Source organism: Amphibalanus amphitrite, unplaced genomic scaffold, assembly GCF_019059575.1.
Source record: "Amphibalanus amphitrite isolate SeventyFive unplaced genomic scaffold, NRLGWU_Aamphi_draft 000347F_arrow, whole genome shotgun sequence".
Classification (NCBI taxonomy): domain Eukaryota; kingdom Metazoa; phylum Arthropoda; class Thecostraca; order Balanomorpha; family Balanidae; genus Amphibalanus; species Amphibalanus amphitrite.
The window spans coordinates 525,593-548,028 of record NW_024881842.1 but is presented as its reverse complement, the minus strand read 5'-3'; the positions used below and the strand labels follow the sequence as shown (position 1 = coordinate 548,028).

At 52.1% G+C, this 22,436-nt stretch overlaps 1 protein-coding gene across 1 annotated transcript in view; it reads right to left on the bottom strand.

Annotated features, from left to right (window-relative positions):
- LOC122389183 (glypican-5-like) overlaps window positions 1-22,436 on the bottom strand; it is a 109,528-nt gene that overhangs the window by 50,119 nt on the left and 36,973 nt on the right. Inside the window, exon 2 of the mRNA XM_043380949.1 lies at window positions 6,426-6,581. Within this exon, the coding sequence (XP_043236884.1) occupies window positions 6,426-6,581 (156 nt within the window). The remainder of the gene's footprint in view (window positions 1-6,425; window positions 6,582-22,436) is intronic.

Below are 22,436 nucleotides of genomic sequence, written 5' to 3'. Positions count from 1 at the left end.
GTCGCTGCACCATTTAGCGGCGGGGCGGTGTCGCCAAACGATCGCGACACAGACGACATGGTCCCTTCGTCGCTGCCGACAAGGTTGGATCGTCGCAGTCGACGAGGCCGGCGCGATGCCGTCGACAAACGCGCCGCATTGGCGGCGGAGGCGTGCATCGATCGCCGGTAGCGGTGCCGGCGGCGCCGTACCTTCAGGACGCTGCTCCGGTGTGGGCCCAGCCGAGCCCACTGTGAAACTACACTCCAGCTCCGAAACGGCCCCGCGGAAGTCCGGTCGGCTCGTAGTCGTATGCCAGTGGCTGGGGCAGACGTAACTATTTCCATGACGTGAAATTGCATGAAGCTTTTTGAGTAATCATGGTCTAATCAGAAGGTTAAACTTAAACCTCATTTTAAAAATAACGTAATTTAAATGTAGCGTAGCGTTCACGTAACTGACAACTTTTGACTTAGGTATGCCACAGTGCATGAGGTGACGTTATAGGTAGTTTGGCGTGGCAGGTTTATAAAGGAAGCCTCTTGTATCTACGCCACTGCATTAACAATTGCAATAAATCTTACAGCTTTTGGTCACCAAAATATTAACGTTTACGGACCCGTAAACGGTTCAGACTGGCTCGTCGACAGAACGACCTGGCAGCTTGAACACAAACAATTAGTTATTAATTTCCCAAGGGCGCACGGTTCGCCAGAGGGAATAAAGCAGCTGGTTCACAGCTGAATAAATAGATATTTACTTCCAATTCCGTTCGGGCACCTGGTGGCAATCGTTGTTCGCACTCCTCTGGCCAGACTGAATAGATATTTACGTCCAACTCCGATTGAGCGCCATTGTGTCCGCACTCCCGCCCACACTCTTCAGCCAGTGGTGACGGGAGCAGTTTGTCGGGTCTGTCCGCCCGGCCCATCCACCCATCACCGAGTGGCCCTTGCGGCTCGTGTCGGGTTGACGGATCGAGCCGACAGCACCCCATCCGTCACCGACCACAGTCGGCCGCTGCCGGAGCGCCGTCGAGCTGCTCCCAGCTACTCGGGGTACGGATTCACCGCGAGTGGCGCGGGTAAATAAATGGAGGGAGCTGTATGTTGTATGGCAGCAAAAGCTGCACAGTCGTGACAATGTAAAGAAGGTGGAAGAAGTCGGCAGAAGCTTAAAATCCTTGCTGAATGCAACCATATACAGACAAATGTTAAACGGGTAACATTAACATACAAACAGGGTGTGGAAGACAAACATTAAGTCCGAGCAGACAGACAGACAAACAGAGAGGTGGTCACACAATCTATCTGTCGATCAGCGGCGCGAAGATCGTCCTGAAAAAGCGGCACCGCTCCGCCGGCCCCATTACCGCCAGTTCGGCTAATGACAATGTTTTTGTCGGGCTGACACAGCCACTCTCCAGCGCTGTTCTCAGCCGGACCACCGGCCAGCACACCTAATTGGGAGCTTTTAGGTGCGCTGCGGGTCTGAAGCGCCGCCGCCGACGGCGGGCAGAGGGTGCAGGAGAGCCAGCTGATGTCACCGCACACACCTTATCCGGCGTCAGTAAACATGGTGCAAATGGCGAATCCCGGCGCAGGCGGGTACTGGCCGGGCTCGTCGAACGTAAGACCTTCTATGTGAACTCTGCAGATCAACTGACCTTTCCCAGTAGACCTCCCATGTTGGCTGACCTTTCTCAGCTGACACTGCAAGTCGACCGATCCCATAGCCGATCGTGTGCAAAGAAGGTACAGCAAACGATAAATAAAACACTATGGTGACGGCTGTGCTTCAGAAAACATCCGTCATTGGAATTGTGTCGTGTGCTGTGTTGAGTATAACTACCTGAAGGCCAGAGTGCAGAACCAGATTGAACCAGGACCACATTGATTAACTGTTATTCTCTGGGCCAGATAAGATCGGCGTGTTTTTCGTCACGAAATCACGGCCTGTCAGAGGCAGATGGCACATCAAGTTAGCTCGTCAACAGTTTGGTGAATGAAACCATCCATCCCACCAAGGGAGTGGAGCTCCCAAGTGATTTGGCGAAGGAAACAACACTGGTTCTGCCTCGATAAACACATTTTGCGCCACATGAATTCGAGCGCCACCATCAACAGCAAGTGGGATGTCATCTGTTTATTTATATAGCCGACCAGTTCTAGGAAACATGGGTCACCTTATTAAATATTCAGCACCAGCAAATAATTATCGGACACATCGGAAGCAACTTTCATCTTAATTGCTATAAATAAACAGCGAACACATACGAACATTGACGTCATAAGTCTCCCAATAAAATGACCATCAAAGGGGTGCTTGCCGCCGAATAGTGCATCATCCAACGGGTGATGCGGTCCTCAAAGAAATCACTGCGGCTGTTATAGATAATTGGAGCGGACCGGGTGCCATATCAAATACGCAGTAGCCCGACGGCAATAAAAGGATTGGTATGCTTGTGCACGTTATAAAGCAACACAAGAAAAAATGTGTACCTTTCTATCTCTAATGCCCCACACCAAGTAAGCCCATAAATCCTTCACACCACCCAGTCGGTCACCTAACCACTGAGTGTCTGCAGTGTCTACCACCAGACCCTGATGACGTCACGAAACTCATTTCCACCGCCGCTGCGTTAATTACACCGCGTCACATTTGCATCATCTGTCACTTTCACAGCGCAGAAGCCGGTGCTTCAAAAACGTCGCAGCGGCGGTATCAAACACTCTGGATCAGTGGCTAAAAACATCAGACACCAACGCGAAGGGGTGGCTCGTAAGAGACAGAGAAGAGGAAAGAAAGAGGTAGGGAGAGATAGAGAGAGAGAGAGAGAGACATAGATAGAGGAATAGAGAGAGAGAGAGAGAAAAAAAGAGACGGACAGACTGACAGAGAGGATGGAGAGAATGGGTAAAAAATGTTATTTCCGCGAAGAAGAGTTTGTGACTCAACAAGGACGTTTTCAGATCGATCGGACCAAAACGAACATTTTCATCGTGAATCGAAGTAGGTATTCCATGCAATTGACAACCTAATAAAAGACTTAACTTAATAACATGCTCAAATTTGCGAAACATTGATAACAAAAAGCATGCAGTTAAACTTTGCTCGCAACATAAAAAACCTAGCAGTAAAAAGAAAAAAGAATCAGGAAACCAAACATATTCATGTATCCCGTGCGGCTCCCGCTACGGCCAGGGACCGGTCATAAACTATGGCGGCTGATGAATGAGCTCTTTGTCAACAAATGAAGTGTGCGTGTTACGTTAGGACATCCTACGAGCCGAACGGATGACTCAATAACTCAGCGGGAATGGTCAAACAATGACACTGACGACCTTGGTTGGCCTTCCATCAGCCCTGAAGAGCTCAGCGCAGTGGTTGACGATGATTTACCACCGATGTCTCAAGAGGGCCACGACACTCAACATCTGGGCGGGACATGGACTTGAGACAGGGAAAATACAGACCCCGTTGGTGTGGGGACACGACTATCGTCCTGGGGAAGGGAAGTAGATCCGCTCTGGGGAGGGGCCGGACCCGTGGCAGCCCATTCAGACAGCGGGTGAAGTCAGCGAATCCACAGGTGGGAGGTCGGCGGCAGGCGCAGCTGTTGTCTGATGTTGTTCCGGGACAGGACACAGCCGCGGTCGGGCGCCAAGAAAGGCCGATCATGGCGGATACCGGCCAACAGAGGCCGAGAGAGGTCAATAGAAGCTGACAGAGACCGAGAGAGGCCCAGAGAGACCGACAGACCTGATCGAAATACAGTGCAAACTGGTGGCAAAGAGGAAAATCGGACAGGACGGGAGAGTAAGCCGGCCTGATTGACAGAATGCATGCAACCCCCATTGGTCAAACAAGGCTCCAGGACAGATGGATAGACGTTCGGACAGAAGAGTAAATGTGAATCGGCTTTGGAGAGCAGACAGGCAGACGGCAGTTCAACTAACCGACGCGAAGAGGCACTTGCGCTGGACAGACCTCGCCTACTTACTTCAATAAACGGCGATCCAAGATATTGACCAACAGCCCACAGCCCTGAAATTGTCTAAACAGACCGCTAGTGCCTGATCAACCAAAATGAAATTGAGTTGATCAGCTGGTATCCAAAAAGCACAAAAATGTGTCACACAGAGAAATGGAGTCGAAACCAGCCACTGCCGGACGCCGACGTTGTGCGTTGAGTGCCGAAAGGGTATACGAGACCTGACACCTGTGCGGACCACGACAGCTGCTAAAACAGTCCAGAGTCTGGCACTGTATCACCACTAACACACTGCCGTCGACACAGATGAGGATCTTTTTTTCATCTGCAAAAAAAAAGAACAGCGTTTCAGCAAGTGCAGCCGCAGCTGAGGCCTTGTTTGCTGAGTCGGCCAGCATTTGGCGAAATCTATTTCATCTTGGCGTTCTGTAGCGTGGCGAGCTCCTACGATCTCATTAGCTAGCCAACATAACCCCGCGGTAAAACGCACAGGAGCGTGTTGGCTCCACATCCGGGAAACTCTGGAGGCAAATTAGCGTCGGGTGCATTTCTGGGCTGCGATCTGGCGGGTGGGCCGGCGCGGCGCGGCGGGACACGGTGGCAAATGGTGGCTATTCCAGCCGTCTCGACTGACCATTTGTTCTGCTGCCCGGCCGCGAGCCAGTGGCGATTTCGCCCCGCGCGAGCCACGATAAAAGTCGACGTGGCGGCGGAAACAAAGCGGTGGGCGCGTGGCACCCGTCTCAGTTGCCGCCGTTTGCCGCCGCTTTCCGCCGCCGGCTCGGTCGAAACCGCTGACGCCACCTCCCCCGAGCTTCGAGCTGAGGCCCGGAGAGGGCTGGGCGAGGGAGTGAGACGAGCGTCGAAAAGTGCCAGAAATACGCACGACGGCGCCATATGGACGGATATTTTCCCACCTATCTCGCAGGAGCGGTAGAAAATCGTCTCGGAACAGCGCCAAAAGAGAGGAGCAGATCGTATTTCCAAGCCAATGAATGGGCTCGTCGGAACCGCAAGGTTCGTCGGTCTTCCACAAGGGTGCCGATGCGCGGAAATCCTTTCCGCCCTGTTCAACATCACCGTTCTAGCCCGTGACGCACGTGTCACGTGGCATGATGACATCACCACCAGTTCCAGCAAGGGCCCGTCACATTGAATGGCGACTGTTTCGGCGCTTAGCGACCGGCGGACGTCGCCTCACCGTTAGCGTACGGTTCTTTGCATGGTCGGCGACCGCCGGAGCTGGCAGCCAGCACTGGTTGCATCATTGGTCATCGGAAAACCACCGCCAAACCAAACAGCAGCTGGTGATCTCTGTGATGTACAGACGTGCGGCTGTGGCCCACTGAACTGCAGAGACGAACCACAGTGCCGCCACACCACGGCGCCCGACGAAACGGCGCAGGTGTGTGAGATCGAGTTTGAGAGGGATCGTTCGCAGGAATTGCCGTCAGACTAATCAATTTGGACGAGAAACGAGGTGAACTCAGAAGCTCCAGTCTGGAAAATTGCCGATTAATGATGTCAACTTTTCGAGTGTTTGAGTTTTCCTGTGTTTAGGTCAATGTAGGCTGATTAGATTGATGTTGTGCCATCTTCCTTAATGATATTTCCTCATGGAGTACACTTGAACAGCGCGTGACATTGTGCGATGATTCAGACGATTATCATTGCAAGGAAAAATACGGTTGCAACAATGCATATTTGAGCGGCTTACAAAAGGTGCTTAAACAACATAGGTTTATTCGCTGTGAAGATTATAACAGTTCGCATAGCAACACCAGTGTGTTTGCCATTGGTAAGTACGGCTTGCCGGCTGAGTTTATAAGGAACACAAATTGCGTCAAGTTGTAGATAATCCGTAAACAGATGTGACATCCATTGCATTGCTAGGTGTTCGTGATGTATGGATATAGCAACAAAGGACAAAAACAGAACTAAGACGATAATACATTAAATTTTTTGCATCAGATTCAAACCTGACAAATGGCACAGTGACAACGATCCCTGACAGCAACAAACAAACAACTAACAAGTTTAACAGGAATTTAACCTCCTCTGGAAGCGTTTTCATAAAGAGTGTCTTTGTTCATTGAGAATGTCGTGTGGCTTTGAGCTTAAGCTTACGTATGCTCTGCTGAAATACTAGGACACAAGTGTGTTCAGTGTTCACAGCAATGGAAAAATGCCTGGGTAGTGGTTAGCCCAGTACAAAGTTGACCTGTTATGCGACCCTTCAGTATTCACGTACAAATTACTAACCTTTGTTGAATGAATACGAAATATTTAATAGAAATTACACAAAACGAAATGAAATAAACTCGTGCTCAAACGACTCGCAAACATCTAAACTCCACATTAAAAGCACAACAGTGCAATACTCCCCACACGAAAGTACCAGCAAAGGACATCTCCCTCGCCGGTCAGTATCTAAGCTCCCCTGTTGACTGACCTTGCACGGCGCTGACCTGCAGGTGCAGCAGGTTTTTGACCTGGTCGGTGCTGTCGACCAGGCGCCGCCGGAACTCCCTGTGGACCACGTCTCGAATGCCGTGCTCCCAGTCCCGAGAGCAGCACGAGCCCGCCTGGCACACCTCACTGGATGCCCCTGAAAGAGAAGAGACGGGACGGGTCAGAAAACTGGGCACAAGTCAACGGGTGCTTCTGAAAAAGGGAACGACATCGGCCAGCAGAGAGGGACTGGGACATCTTGAGCACAGAGGCTGTCACAGAGACTTGACTTGTAAGAGACTGTCGAGCCCGAGGGGAATGTTTAAAATGAGGAGGACATGCAGGGACATTAACTTATTTAAATCACGTATAGAGGTGAAGATTATCGCTCAACCCTGTTAGTTCAACCCTGATATTGGGATCGGCCGACAACCCTGATATTTCACACACATGAACACATATACATACACGTGGTCAAATGCTTACGTAACCGCACAGGTTTACATTTCGCATGCTCCCACATCTTGTGTAGGCTGTCAGACAAGACAGCTGCTTTGCTAAAGAGGATGACGAAAAAATGATGACAGAGTGCATCTGCGAGCCGTTTTGAGACACCATCCAGAAATCAAAATACCAAGAATATCGTAACAAAACCACTGTTAGCACCATACAGCAAAAAGACTAATCGGTACTTCAACCTCGCAGCAGCATTATCATACTGTAAACTGCTTACATTAACACAAAAAAACTTGGTTCACAATAAAAATCCGCGGCCAGAGCCGCCCCATGGATGTGGTATGAAACATGGCGTCGCTCCAGCATGTCTCCAATCAACTTCGCCCTTTGACTACATCACATGCTGCCCTTGACTGCACCGAATGAGCCAGTCCAGCCGACTCCGGACCTGTCTCCCACTGCCCACCTCAACCAATCCCAGCTGAACCCGGAGTTTCGTCCCCACCAAACTATCGCCACAGAGCGCATGGCTCAGCATCATTTCTCATACCTCCGCCACTGCATTGAGCAGCCCCGGCGTCGCACCTCACTCACGGAGCGCACTTCGCATCCGTGACGCCATAATAGCATTCAATAACGTACGATGACACGGGAGAACGAATATGCCTGCTTTACATTCAAGGCCGGGTCGTCGAGAAGCGCTGTTTTGTCTCGCGCCGGCGCCAGGTCCGGGTCGACCCGAGGCTGGCAAGGGGGCGACCATAACGCCGGGTGTGGCCGGATCCTGCCACCCGTGCGCGCCAGACAAGATGCAGGGCTGCATTTTAATTCCAGACATTAGCTCTGATGTGTGTGTGTGGGAAGCGCTGCCGCAACGCTATCGGATAGACGAGCGGCGCTGAAGATGGATTTAAATGATGTTTGCCGGAGATGCCGATGGAATTTCAAGTGGGTGAACAATAACAGCGGAGGTAGCGTCACGTTTTGAGCGCCGGAAAGGCAGACAATGCGCGCTGCGCTCCCGTCGAGCTGAGTTTGTCCGTGGGCACCAAGAGAGGTCATGGCGCTTATCATGGGCTGTGCTGAGGCGCAAATGATTCACAGGGGCGCGGCTGACGTTTACGCGACACACCCACCCTCATACCTCCACCCCAGGGCTCCGCAAGTCCACAGTAAATCCCACACAGTGAGAGGGCGCAACAGTGCCACGTGGGGCTCCTCGCTGCAGCGACCGACCCATAACACACCGTTCACAGTCGATTACAGGCGCTCAAAGTCAGCATAGCCTCATGCAAATACTCGGCGGCAAATTTTCCACCACGGCATCAAACGCTCGCCGCCAGGGGCTGTTTAACCGTATTACATTTCCGAAACTGTCGCTATTTCTCGTGCAACCATTCGAAACAGCTAGAAGCAATATCATAAATCAGGTAGCCATCGGGCAATGGCATGGTCACATTGCATCAACTGCTGGGTCGGGCCGATCGTGGCTAGATGCAATAACCACCCCTGGAAAATAACGTGGCCGATAACACAGAAAGCAATCGACACGCCGGTGATGGCTGGGCCGCGCCCGAAGCTAACGTCAGAAAACCAGGTGCTTTGTTTGGTGAGTCATCGGGCTAGCTCGGAGTTTTCCGTGTCCGGACAGGTGATCTGCTGTGTGACCCAGACAAAGGATATGTCCTTTTTAGTTTTTACGCTTATAAGTCGTTCAACGGGATAACATATTTTGCGGTCACTTAACTCCCCGAAACACGCAAACACAGCACTTGCTTTGAACGAGTGTGGAAGCTTATTTTCTCTTTTTTTTTCGAAACATTTTTTTTTTCAACGGCTGATGAAATGCAGGATCGATGTCGGACTGGCTGCCTGGCTGTTTCGAGTGGGCAGCCCCCATCCACGTCGAGAACTTTTCCAATTCCGCTTTACTAGCAATTTGTCCGGCGGAAACAGCCCATGGGCCACGCTGTTTGGGAATGAAGCCGGGCAAGTTGGCCTCTGGAACAGCCTATTACGGTCTCTGCTGGTCCAACTGCACCCGAACATTTGAACACCGCTTTGACAGGATGATGGTGTAACATTGCGATCAACGGGTTCGCCGTTTGCTAATAGGGTCAGCAGCTATAAAACGACAAACTTCGTATTTAGTACGACAGAGAGCTGTTGTAAATTAGCATCAAACGGTGCTACTCTAACATGAAATCTTGTACCCTGACGTAAAACTACACTTTTATCTTTATGTCTTCCTAATGTAAAGCTTTTACATCAATTTAATGCAAAACAATAAAATGCCAAAGTAATGCGGAATACAACTGCCCCAAACTCTTCCGAATTCCACGAAGCCGCCGACTAAATTAGCCGGTCTGTCCCCCGGCTGAGCGGCTGGCTGTCAGTTAAATTGGGCTGTAGCTGCGGTCAGTGAATTAGTGAAACTCTCGGTTTGGGCTATCATTACTGCAGTCATTATCATCAAATCTAAGTTATGGAAAACACTTAGGCCATACCGGCGCACCATTAGTTGCGCTAACCATGCGATATTTACAATTGGCTTCCTCGGCAGCCATGATGGACAGGTTAATTAGAGAGCCGTAACAGAGCCACTAATAGGATAACCCAATCCACACACCCAAGTGCTAATTTGTGCTACTTGAAGCAGCCACCGATAGGATTGTTATGGACAATTGTCTTACGTGTAATAACAAGAAATCCAACATCATAACCAGCCATTTTGTATGATTGAATATCTGTGACACGGAACATCATGTAAATTCGATCTGTGGCAGTGGATATTGAAACTTAGTACGTCTATTAGGCTATTATTACGTGTACTTATCCAAAAACCATAAAACAAATCTGCTAACCCCAGTGTGTCCATTTTATACGGAACCATAAATAGGCCAATGACGGAGTTTAAAAGCCACTAATTAATTTTTCCCAAAACTTAACTGCCGATTTGTGTCTTGGATTGGGGCTGACTCGTCCTGGCGGCCCCTGGATCCATTACAAATACTAAGCATCGTGTGCCCCACGTCATGACCGGGCACAAAAACCATCGCTCTCCATGTAAGCATCCAAACTAACCGCTCGGTGTATGTGCCCTGTCGTGACCTGCCGTCGTTACGGCACTCAGTCTCCCAGAGCTCCGTGGCCGTTTCCAGTAATTGTCTGCACACCTGTCCCGACGTGCACAGCTCTCGCACTGAGCCGGAGACATTTGTAAGCGGAAATGACAGCCGGGACAGTGGAGGAAAAACGGGCGACCGAGAGTAGATCCGTCTGTTTTCGGCCGCTGACAGAGCTCGAGTCGCGGGGTGCAGTGTTCGCGGGGTGTCCATCAGGAGATCCCAGGTCAGTACGTGGGGAGGGAGGGGGCGGGTGGCCTCGGGGACTGGCCAAAGGAGCACGAGCCCGGCTCCACAGACAATGCACGCAGTAATATCGGCGCAACACGCGATCAGTGAATCCCCACCGTTGCGGCCATCCCTCACTAGTCTATGGAGCTGGCCTCAAAACCATCAGAAGCGATCCGTTCATGTCAACAGGTAAAAGGCCCATTTCCGTCCAACTTTCGTCGTGATAAATGATATCCATTTTGCTACGTACACCCTTCTCTTCGCGATATTTTTAGTAACTGGTGCACATACTCTACTGACTATACCCACATGACAATATCGTCTTTGGTCGATGAAGCGTCCGCGTATACTCGCCCCGCTTTCGGCGATTCCATTCCAGCGCACCGACGAAGCCGGTCCTCGGACAATACCGATGGCTATAGCCGCCGGCGCATCGCCATTCTCGTCGGGTGCGACGCGCCGACGCGTCGATAATCCAGACGACGTGAGCACTGTTTCGACAAGACAATACTCCATGCAGAAGTATTGGACACGCCGATATAGAAATCCCCCTTCACCGTCGTGAGCAGCGTTCCGTGAATGAACTGGGAACCCTGCCGGTGAGTTTGAGTGAGTTTGAATGAGCCCACGCCGTCTTTCCACTCGACCCACGCGGGCATCGCCCCCACGCGCTGCAGCTCACGTGGATCTCTTCCGACGTAAGCCCGACCTGCCCACGGTGCAATTGAACTCGGAGTAGTGTCCGCCGTTGGACGACTTCAATGTCAAGTTGTCACGCGCGTCGTGCCCAGAATAGCACTTACGGACCAACTTGAAGTGTTTTATGACTGCCTTGCTCGGGTCGGAGTCGTGCGAACTGCGGACTCTACGACGGACGGCGGCGTACCGTCAGATATGCCAGCCAGGTCGGCACGTCGTCTTCGAGGCGCGTGTTGACGGTCTCAGACAGGAATAACTTGGACGTAGTTCGACCGGGCACGGCTCCGGTAAACTGAACTCAGGTCACCGGAAGCCGGACCATTTTCTCCCGAAGCGGCCAAAATACTCCGCGCGGAGTTAGAGTTGCGAGCTCGTTGGTTCGGCCAAGTTGAGCGACGAGTGATTCTAGGAAAATAGTCAGTTGACCGCCACATCCACCGACGACTGACCCGTGTCACGGGGCAACCAGCCGCAGGCAGTATAGAGCGTGGTCTGCTGAGTATCAGCAAAGGCTGCTGACTCGAACAATCGAGAAGAAGGGGACTCAGCCCGTCGCCGAGCACACGGTGAATCATCACCGCCAACCGCGGCATACATCAAACAGGAGAACGACGTCATCACGACGGCCCGTGACGCGTCCCCGCGGGAGTGTCGTGACACGTGACACGTGACCCAGCCGGGCGTGTCACTCGTGTCAGAGCGGGGTGCGCCGGCCCCAGACGCCACAGGGAATGCTGTAATGTGTCCTCGATTGACAGGCTGCACGCCGCTAGATTTGGAAAATAATAAACGATGCTCAATGTTGCAAAACCCTTTCTTTGCAATGCAGCAGTGAAAATGCAAAATAGTGGTAATTTTCCGTTTGTGTAATTTATTGCGCAGCGATGAAACTCACCAGAAGTCTTATGCATAATGTTTTATGTTTTTGATAATCTACTTTGAACAATACGACATTAATTGCCTATTCAAGCGCTATTCGCCTAAAAAGCAGAGCCTTTTGGGACTCAGATGAAACATAAACAGCTTCTGGCAGCACACGTGTGAGAACGCAAACACGAATGTAACAGACCCTCTGGGACCTACAGCCTCCGAGTTGGCCTTTCCACGGAGTCTGTACAGCGAGCAGCAAGCTCCACCGACCAGCAGAGGGCGGAGCCAGCCGTCACCAGACCAGACACCAGTGGTGATGGTGCCAATGGGGCAGCACCAGGCCAGGCGTGTTGTGCAGACGAGCAGTGACACCATGTGTTAGCAGACGTTCAGCCGCTGTATACAAAGTGACAGCTCTGAATCCGTCCTAATGAGTGCGACGTACACGGTAACCGGAGGCGTCATCGGCGGCTGCGATGACGCCTCCGGTGCCCGGTTGCACCGAGCACCGGAAAACTCAAACACCCGAAAAGTTGACATCATTAATCGGCAATTTTCCAGACTGCGTCATGCGGCGTCATGACGTCATCGGCGGCTGCCAGATGACCGGGCGGTTGCCAGATGACCAGCGAGCGGTTGCTAGATCGGGGCTGAGCTGGGCTCATTCAGCTCTGAGAAGTCGCTTGGTATTTGCTGCAACAAATCAGTGGCGGCGGAACACCTTCAATGAAGGGAGGGGGGGGGGGCACTGACGACTTTTGGTCCCATTCTTTCCATGCAACACCCATACGGCTAATGTTAACCCTCGCATGTGTGCGGCGTTTTCCAGCTTCTAATGTGTAGGGGGGGGGGTCGGTTGGACCCCCCCCTTGCCGTTTGGCCCCTGATCGACCTAGAGCTTCGCGGAAAAACGAGCGTGTTGCCCGTGACGAGAGGAAGCCGATGATACCCAATTTTAAGGTCCTAGGTCATTGGTTGACCTTCCAGGTCAGGTCAATGACCCAAAGTCGGGAAAATCGGGACCTATTAGAAAGTCGTAAAGTGTGGTTGCTAAGGGGTTTTTCGGGGTGCTGATCACGAATATCGTGTTAGTTTTGATCACAGATGATGTCTTTAAGCATTTAGACCAAGTCGGGTCAGGTCAGGTCAGGTCAACCAGTAGGCGTCGTGACGGGTATTCGTAGTACGTGTCAACCGCCTCTGACAGCTTCGTAACATGTTACGAAGGCACCAAAACTACTTCGTAAATGTTCCAATGGCTGCTTAATTCGAATTCAGCTCCAAAAACTAGCCTAGAAACATGTAGAACTCGAAAAAGTGAACTTAGGTCACCCGAGGTCACCAAAGGTCAATGACCTGACCTGACCTTCAGGTGACCTTGACACCCACCCTAATGCATGGGAGCAGCATCAAATCACATGTTTGAACGTTTGAAACCACGAAAAGCTTGCAAACGCGCGGCTAATGCGAGCCGACGTACGCCAAATCGCGATTCCGGCCAAACATGGTCTCGGAAAAGAGGTCACAGGTCAAAGGTCATTTGGGTCAGGGTCATGAAATTTTCAGAGTAGGTGTAAAATTGATCAATGTGAGGGTACTGAAAGTTTCGTTGCGATCGGCCGCTTTTTACGCGAGTTATTCGCGAAAAACCATGGGGGGGGGTCCATCCGACCCCCCCCCTACACATGCGAGGGTTAAAATGCCAAAATCAAAGGGGGCACGGTGCCCCGTTGCCCCCCTCGTTCCGCCGCCTATGCAACAAATGACGGTACCGAGGTGCGGCTGCAGTTTTTCCTTTCTGATAATTTGACAATGCATGTGTTTGCGCACTTTGACACAATTGTTTTATTTTTCATTAGTATTGATTGTTTTCTCGTCCTCACCAAGCGACGGCCGAGTCGACGAGTATCGTTCTCCTATCAAGTAGCAAATCAAATAACGTTACCGAAGTCCAATTGTTACACAGGATAATCAGTCAGCAGCAACAGGCTCACTCAGAATATTATTACCAGCCGCTACAAACGCTACTCTGATTGTGCAGAACACCTGTTGTAATTAACCGAATGCCTACAACTAGCATACCCACTCCCTCTCCAGTGGTGTCGTGGCCATACATTGTCATCACGTGCCACGTCGTGACCCCATGTCACGAATCACGTGCCACGTCGTGGCCCCGTGACGCCACGGTGACGTGCTCTGAGCGAGCACGGCCCTCCGCGGCGGCGTGCCGCCGTACTGCAGAAACAAACCGGGCCCGAGGGAGAACCATGCTCTGCAGGGACGCAGAGGTGGCCACTGCCGGCTGGCGGGGCCTCGGAGGTCCATGGGGTTGATAGGGGCCAGATGGGGTCCTATCTATGGTGGATGGGGCTATGGTGGGGGAGGGAAGGGAGCAGCCCGGCAAGTGCTGGTAAAGGAAACTGTACAGATGATTGAGGTGATGTGTGATGTTGTTTCATTCTCAATTAAAAACAAAGTTTCTTCAATCGCATATAATGTAGTGCACTCGTAGATAGAGTGCATATGCACATCGACACTGATAATGTATTGCGAAAAAATACAACCATTTGGGGGAGACAGGTCAGGTCACCCGCTGGATGAAAGGGTTCGTAGAGGACTCAGCCCATGTCGGAACGAGTACAGGGATGTGGTCAGGTATGCGACTAAGAAACCGGAGGCCAGCCACGGGGTCTAATGCGAACAAAAATGTGACAAGTAATTTATGACCGTCCCATCTGACCAGTTTTATCGGACGCGGCCCGAGTTCATCAAAATGGACGCCGCTATGTCATGTCCAATGGCGTTTTTGCAGCGGCCCGACGGACAAGGGCGAAAGGACACCGCAAGGACGGTGCGCGGCATCGCCTACATCATCTGATGGTCAGCTACATTAGGAGCGGAGAGATAATTGGTTCATTATTTTCACAGGTCATACCGGTTACAACTGGTCACCGGCGTCAGTCGAGAGAGAGAGAGAGGGAGAGAGAGAGAGAGAGAGAGAGAGAGAGAGAGAGAGAGAGAGAGAGTGCGAGAGAGAGAGACCGCATATGTCTGCTCGATCAGACATACCGTCGCCACTGCAGCGCTATGCCTTTGTCTCACTACCCTGTTTGCCTTATTACACCAACATCGGCCCGACACCTACAAATAAGCAGGCCGCTGTGACCTGGCATTGCGTCGCTGTTGCAGCCATTCGACCAGACAGCGAGTCGCTGCCGGGGTTCTGAGGCGACTGGACAGTGACCGGTGACCGAAGTTCAGGAGGGCCCCTGACAGGGCTGTTATCGTGGCCACTTGTCTGGCGTATGAGCCGGCTGCAGAGAGTCGCAGGCCAACTGATCAGTTTCGGTCAGTTTGTGAGGTCTTTGGAGCCATCTAGGCCGCGACACAGATTGTATACTAAAATTGCAAGCCCACTTTAATCAGTTCAAAACGTCCTTGAAAACAAAATGTTTCTCCGAAACATAAGTCCACACCACCCGTACCGCAATGTGAATGTAGGCATATTGGTCGTCGCACGTGTCAACTCGGAGGGGTCTAAGCCGCGGGATGTTAGCTACTCTCAGACAAGGGACATAATACAAACTTATAACGTTAAGAAACACTTAATCAGGCTCATAGGCGACTTGGACGTGGCGTTTAATGCGGCGGTGCTGGTGGCATCCGTTGAATTTTCCCTGACATGTGGGCGTTCATGTGATGCATCGTAAATTTATCAGACCTCCATACACGTAAATCGTGCTTTTCACAACACACCCGTATAAGTGATGTCTTTAAATACCTTCGTTTGTGAAATAAAGTTGCTGAATAATTGAAAACCCCAAACAACACAGCCATAGTGCCTGATAAAAGACTTTAACCTAACAACTGTAAGCACGCGGATCAAATTGTGTGTCCGATAGTCATTCTGTTTGGCGACGGAAAATAAAGACTACCGAATCACGTCGGTCCCACTGACATCAGCCGGCCTCCGCTGTCAAATGAAGCCGTCGCTCACGACTATAAATATGACAACGGTGCCGATGGCAGGCTGTCCATCCGTTACTTATGAGGACATTGAGAGTTTTCTGTTTGATGAAGATAAAGGCGAGCAGCTGGTGTCGCTTCGAATCATAGATCCCAACATGATGTCAATAAACATCTGAAAACGATAAGACGTAAGACAATCAGCTACTCATTATAAGCAACAGCTTAATTATCGCTCAAGCGTTTCAGGGATAAGCCCATTCCCGATGTATTTATTTCTGCTTTTCAATTTTATGTCAAGATAGTATTTACGTAAAATAATATAAATAGCACCATTGATGCATTGCTGTGATTAATGCAACTGCAACATGTGCGATTCTCTGATTGCAACCCGTTTAAATAATCCTCCACAAAGTCAAACGAATCCACCCGTGCCAAAATGTTCTCAGAATTGTACAGCAATATCATTCAGCAACCATGTACACTGGCTTTCTTACATAATATGAAATTATAACATTTCCCGCAGAACACAACCAGTTTTTGTCATGACTCGCTGCCGGTCGGGTTGGAGATAATCCAGTTGCGCATGCGCGCTGCGTTGTCGTCCGCGCGGCCTATCTTAATGCGATCATCGTGTCCACAGAGAGGGCGATGGGGATCTTTGGCGGCCGCGGGCTGGGGCTGGGTCGGCGGTGGCCCTGTCCCCACCCGCGGTCGTGGTGAGCCTGTCAACACCCCCGCACACCGCACTGGGCGTTGGCCGGACGGTCACGGCCCAAGGGCGACTGCAGGGAGAGATCTGTTCCCCGCCTTCTGTGCCACAACAAAATGGCCACAGATCTCTGTCCGGTTATATAATTGCTTGTCAAACGTTATCAATTTGTGAGGTGTTTTGACCGCGCCCTCCAAAACTTTTCATTGTACCGCAAACATTTGTCACGTCGGACATTTCGGTCCGATCTAGATCATTTATCATGAAACGACGCGGCAAAATCGAACTATCCATCAGCAAGGGACATTTCACAGAAACTGGAGGTATCCCACCACTCATCCAGGCGGCATCACTTCTCGAATCATTGCAACCCAGAAAGGGAGAAGAGAGGAAAGAGAACGACCATGGCGAACGGACAAGAAGAACGTGATTGAACAGGGCAGCACAGGAAAAGGGAAGGCCATCGCAAAACGATAACCTAAACAATAGGTATCAAAAAGGACATTAATTGATCAAGGTCATAAGCTCAAAAGTACTTCCCACGTCATCGAAGTTCATATCCGAACACTTAGCTGGATTAGCCGAGCGTCATAGACATTGCATCGATTTCTTTCTACATGCACCACCTCACTGAATCTATCGTGGTCAGACTGCCCTAAACCAGTTCGGTCACCTAATCTTTTCCGGAGCACCAGAGACCAGCTAAGCATTGCACTCCAAGCATCTGAGCGTCCCAAAGCTCAGCCCGCTGCGTCGTATTCAGTCCGGCGAGGAGAAAATCGGGAACAACTCTGACAACTGGGTGAGGCCGAGTACTGAGAAATCCACCACCAAACCCACAGCGACATCCATCTGGGCTGCTTAGCCGGCTTTAACCTGTTTAGACTAGTGTTCACCGGTTGAACCGCAGGATGGAGCTGTAAACGACGAAACCCAACGGTCGGGTCAACTGGAAATAAGCCAGCACCCGGACGGAAATAGAGCGACTCGCAGTCGAATGGTGCTCGTGGTTTCACGATAGCAGTTCATCCACTCGAGTGGCGAAGGGCAGACTGTGACAGCCGCCATCAGTGCACACAATGATTGGAGCCGGTCATTGGCCATAAATCACAGCTGGGCTGCCATGGGAAAGTCACGCCAGCACCAATCATACAGAATAACTCGCCGATAGCCATCGCTCGCGGCCGCGAACAATCACATCCCTGTTGGCGTTCGACTGACGTAACCACGCTCGTCAGCGACTGCCTGAGACGACAGGCACGAAATTGCGAGTTGCACCCTGAAAAAGACCGCGGCCGCACCCCGGCGGCGGCGGCGGCGGCGGTGGCGGCAGAGACCGGACGAGGAGTGACGACTCCCGGAATCCGCCGAGTAAACTTTACGGCCACACATTCCCCGGCATCTATTTCCATCTGAGCCGCCCGGAGACGAGACCCATGCATACACAATGGGGCCGGGCGGCCGGCGCGTGCGCGCCGAGTGGCCTCCGTCGGCAGCGACGGCCGTCGATGCCGACAGTCTGTCACAGTTTATCGGCCGGCAGCGCTCACACCTGCTGTTTATTTGTCCATTTGTCGTGCGCGGCGGGGCGGGCGGCGGAAATGACAGGGGGTCACCACCGGCCCCGGCGACTGGCCGGTCGTGATATTGCCGTCGTATTGGCACTAGCTGATGGCAGTTGTATTAGCGGCGACGACGATGGTCATCAGTGAGTGAGTGTTGATGGTTGAGGAACCTTCAGTCTATCACGCACACCTACAACCCTATACTTCGCTGCATATTCTAGCCCACGACGCAGGTAGCAGAACTTCACCCATCGATGGAAACATACGCGTTGACAGCGGCGATTGCCTTCTCCTCTCAGTCGCGTCCTTGACCTCGTCTTCCCCCTGGGCGTCCCACGGCGGGTGATTGGAGAGGGCGGTGGCGCCTGGCCGGCATGGTGGGTGTCCTTCCGTTCCCTACCTACCAGCGCTGTCACCGGCTGTAAAAAGTCGCCGCCCGTCGCGACAGACCCGCTGACCTCCCGAGACCGGACAGGCCGCATACGGCGACACCGGGGGCGGGCGCGGGCGCGGGTGGGTAAGGTGTGGTTGACAGGCAGCTACAGCATGTGTAAGGTGAGGTTACAGCCTACAGAGCACAGGTGGAAGGCAGCAACATCAAAGGAAGGAAGCCGATATAGCAAAAGTGGGAACAAGTACGAAAAGACAAAAGCAAGGAAGGAGTGTGGCTACCGCAATGTTTGGGAAGCGGTTATGGTACATGTGCAATGCGGCTACAATAAGAGTTGGAGATAAATCTACAACCCGGACAGTGTGGATGGGAAGTTACCAGCCAATCTTCATACGACCGGACTTTATCGGACCACAAGAGTCGGGGAGGACAGCACGAGCGGCACACGATAAGCACTATGCAGCCGGACTTTAACACAGGCGTTGGCTACAATCAGGCTGTTATAACACGGGCGGGACTACAGCCGGGCGGTATAATGGGTCATAGCACCGACACAGGCCACCGATAGGCTTACGGACGTGACGTAGGACTGGCCATAACTGACGGGAGCAACGGTGTTAGCCTTGACTCTGACAGTTAACCTCAGCATTTCAAACAGGGAACACTCCACTTAACGGATTGTAAAGCTCGAGTGAGCTACTGTTACGAACAGTGCAGCGCATAGCTGGGCAATGTCATTTCACCTGCAGAACACCTATATCAGATTGGATATCTCGCAATGTGATTGCCGGTGACGGCTCGTGTCAATCCCTGGTTATTGATGTGGTACAGCAAAGTGGCAGCGTTTGAGAACAATGTGTCGATAGAAATCGAGGCACGATTGTAACGCAGGAATGCCGCACTTAAGGCACGGTGATTTGCAATGTTTAGCATACAATGAATGAAACGAACTGAAATGAGCTGTAACCGTAATTGTAAGTGTAATTGTAAGTAACCGAATGAGAGATGTGATTCCAAATCTATCCCACGTTCTATCTGCAAAATTATCCAACTGAACTCCCACGCTCTAATGATACAAACGTCACCATTTTTTCATACAAAATGCATCAGCCTCAGCTGGTAGGGCAAAGAGAATGCGTTTATAATGTTACTTTTAAGGAAGTGTTTGCGCTAGTTAATCAATGTCCACGCTACAGATGTATAAGCCGAACCCCAAACATTTTTAACTCCCTTTATTTTCGCTTCGTCGCTCGCGGCCGTGAAAATCGATTACCTAAGCGGTTACGGGTCAGCTACCCAAGCCAAACAGGTTCCCAAACTGTCACTGGTCTCGTCACCCCTTCCCTGTGAAAACCGTGACGAGCCCGGTCACCACGCTAATCTGTTATTGCCTGATTGTGGACGGTGCACCGGTCCGTACTAATCCTTCTGCCGCCGAGACTGGGGGTGATCTCTGGGCCTCGGGAGCGCCTGGGGACCCTCCCCTACATTATCCCTTTACCTCCCTCCGAAACAAGAAGGCCTGTATCGGGCCATCGGTGGGAGCACCAGGAATTACGAGCTAACGACTACTAATGGAACCAAAGTGAGCCACGGGAGCCAAAGGGACATGGGAGTCAACAGGAGACCGCGGACCCTTACCGTCACTCAGAGATAGTAAAGGCGACAGACAGGGCATATAACTGCATATCCCAGCGAAGGCAATGAATCTATCTTCTCTCAGCACCAACCAAAACCGAACCCTGTTCAACCCCCATCAGGGCTAATCGGTGACCTTTGACCGAGCAATATCCATCCGGGCCCTGGCAGTAACTCAGTGGGGGGTCGGTCATATCCCGTCCCTGTCCCACCCACTGGTCACAGCCCTCGCAACACGGCTCAGACGAGAAAGGTCACGCCTAGCACGGAAGTTAGCGTGGCTGACTGGAGGCGGCAGGCAGCGCTCGAATGGCAAATTCACGGTCATTGCAGGAAGACAATGCAGCAGACGTGTCCGCGTTATTAGATCAGAGTTCAGGCCCAGTTCCGGCTTCGGATATGACCGTGGCAGTGACCTTCACGATGACCTTACTGACTTTCACTGACTCAATTTTGACTTGACCTTATTTTGGAAAGGGCTGATTGAACAAGAGGGAGTGGCGAGTGGAGGCGGTAAGTCTCAGCAGAAACATGAATCAACCACATAGACGGCACACATAGATAAAACGACGAATGACACCGTAGAAAGATGCTGATAACGTGCAGAGTGAAGGCTTACGTCAGCTATGAGACATGTATCGAGCCGCCATTTATTTGTTTGTTTATTTGCTTGGACTGCGGCGAGTATTGAGGGCATGACACGACCGAAGCGGGGTAGAGTGCCGACGACCATAAGGCGAGTAAGCCGTCTCTGTCCTCCGTGTGTGATTCCGGCGTGACGGTGCGTCGTCTTTCGTCTTTGTGTATTGTGGAATGTGCGATTCTGCTTCGATAGTTTACGTCTCTGTCATCCTTGGATGATTCTGTATCTGCGTTGCACTGTCTTTGCCATCCGTGGGCTGACCACAGGCATAGCAACTCTGTCTCTGTGTTGCGCCGGCCCGCAGTCCGCCGGCAGCTCTGTCCCCGCCTATCTGTCGCATTGTCCCTCCGTCGGCCGTGGGACCGCACCAGTGGCTGCTCACTCCCCGAGCTCCGGTAGTGTGCGGTGGGGATGGCACGGTAATGGAGGTCCCGTGGGGAGGGGGAGGCACGCCGACGGACCTCCGTGCTGGCCGTATTGATAATGATGGACCGAGCGGTGCCAATGGTGGTCGGGTCGGAGGGTTCGGAGGGTCGGCCGCGGCTGAGGGTGCGGTTGGCAGGATTTCTCACGAAAATATAGGTACCTACTCAATGTTATTGTGGTAGGTGCACCAATGACGGTTGGTGTGTGGCATCGATTAAAGAGTTCGAAAAGGCGCCGTTCCTAAAATGAGAACTATTTGCAACTTTATAGAAATAGTTTGATGCATGAGAAATTTACCCCAGAAGAATGAAATAAATGTATAGCAATGTATTTGCACAGTCATTCAGCGGCGACATTTTAGCGGGGTGAAAAAAAAAACTGGGAGGTAATGCATCATTCACCTCTGTGAATAGGTCATTGTCAAATCACCTGCATCACTCCCTGACCACTTTGCAGATATTCCACGGCCCCGAGCACGTCCGGGACATTTGCTAATCAGATCCCCCCAGATCCCCATCACAATCCCACGCTCCGACCACACCGAGGCACGTCCGTTGTATCCACCGGTCCATCTCTGCGTCACCCCGCACACGATCCAACGCGTCCGCTCAGGTCGACTCAGGTGATCGCGCGCCACCCATCCTCTCTGATTCACCCGTCACGGGCGGCCCGTGAGAACAAAACGCCAGACACAATGCCGCTCCCCCTCTCCCCTCCCTCCCGGCGCGGGGTGAGGCGCATTCTTTAGATGCCGTCTGCGGTTGCCCACCGCCCGCCGCCCGCCGCCCGCTGCTAGCCGCTCGCTGGGCGGCGGGCGCGGCGGCGGGCGGGGGCGGCCGGCGATGAAGACGCGCGCACAGCGTGACGCGGCACTGGGTGGTCGCTCGGGCGGCGGCAGTGGTCATCAGGCAGCGGTAGGTACAGTGGAGTCGGCGCCGCGGGGGCCGCCCGACGCCGCCGCACGCAGCCTTCTCAATGAACCGCACAGGCACCTGGTAACGGACGATTAGGCGGCCCACCGCGCTGCCCAGTCACGGACGGACTGGAAGGTGGACGAAGGGTAGACGGTGGACGATGGACAGTGGACGAAAGGTGGAAGGTGAATGGTGACTTGGATTGGATGGCGACAGTGCTTAATGGACGGTGGACGATAGACGAATGATGGACGCTAGACGTTGGCATTGGACGGTGGCATAACAGCGTGCAGTGCCTAGCGTATGGTGGACTGCGAAGAGGTGGAGGAGCAATGGATGGTGGATGGTGGACGCTGAATAAACGTGCTGCTACTCG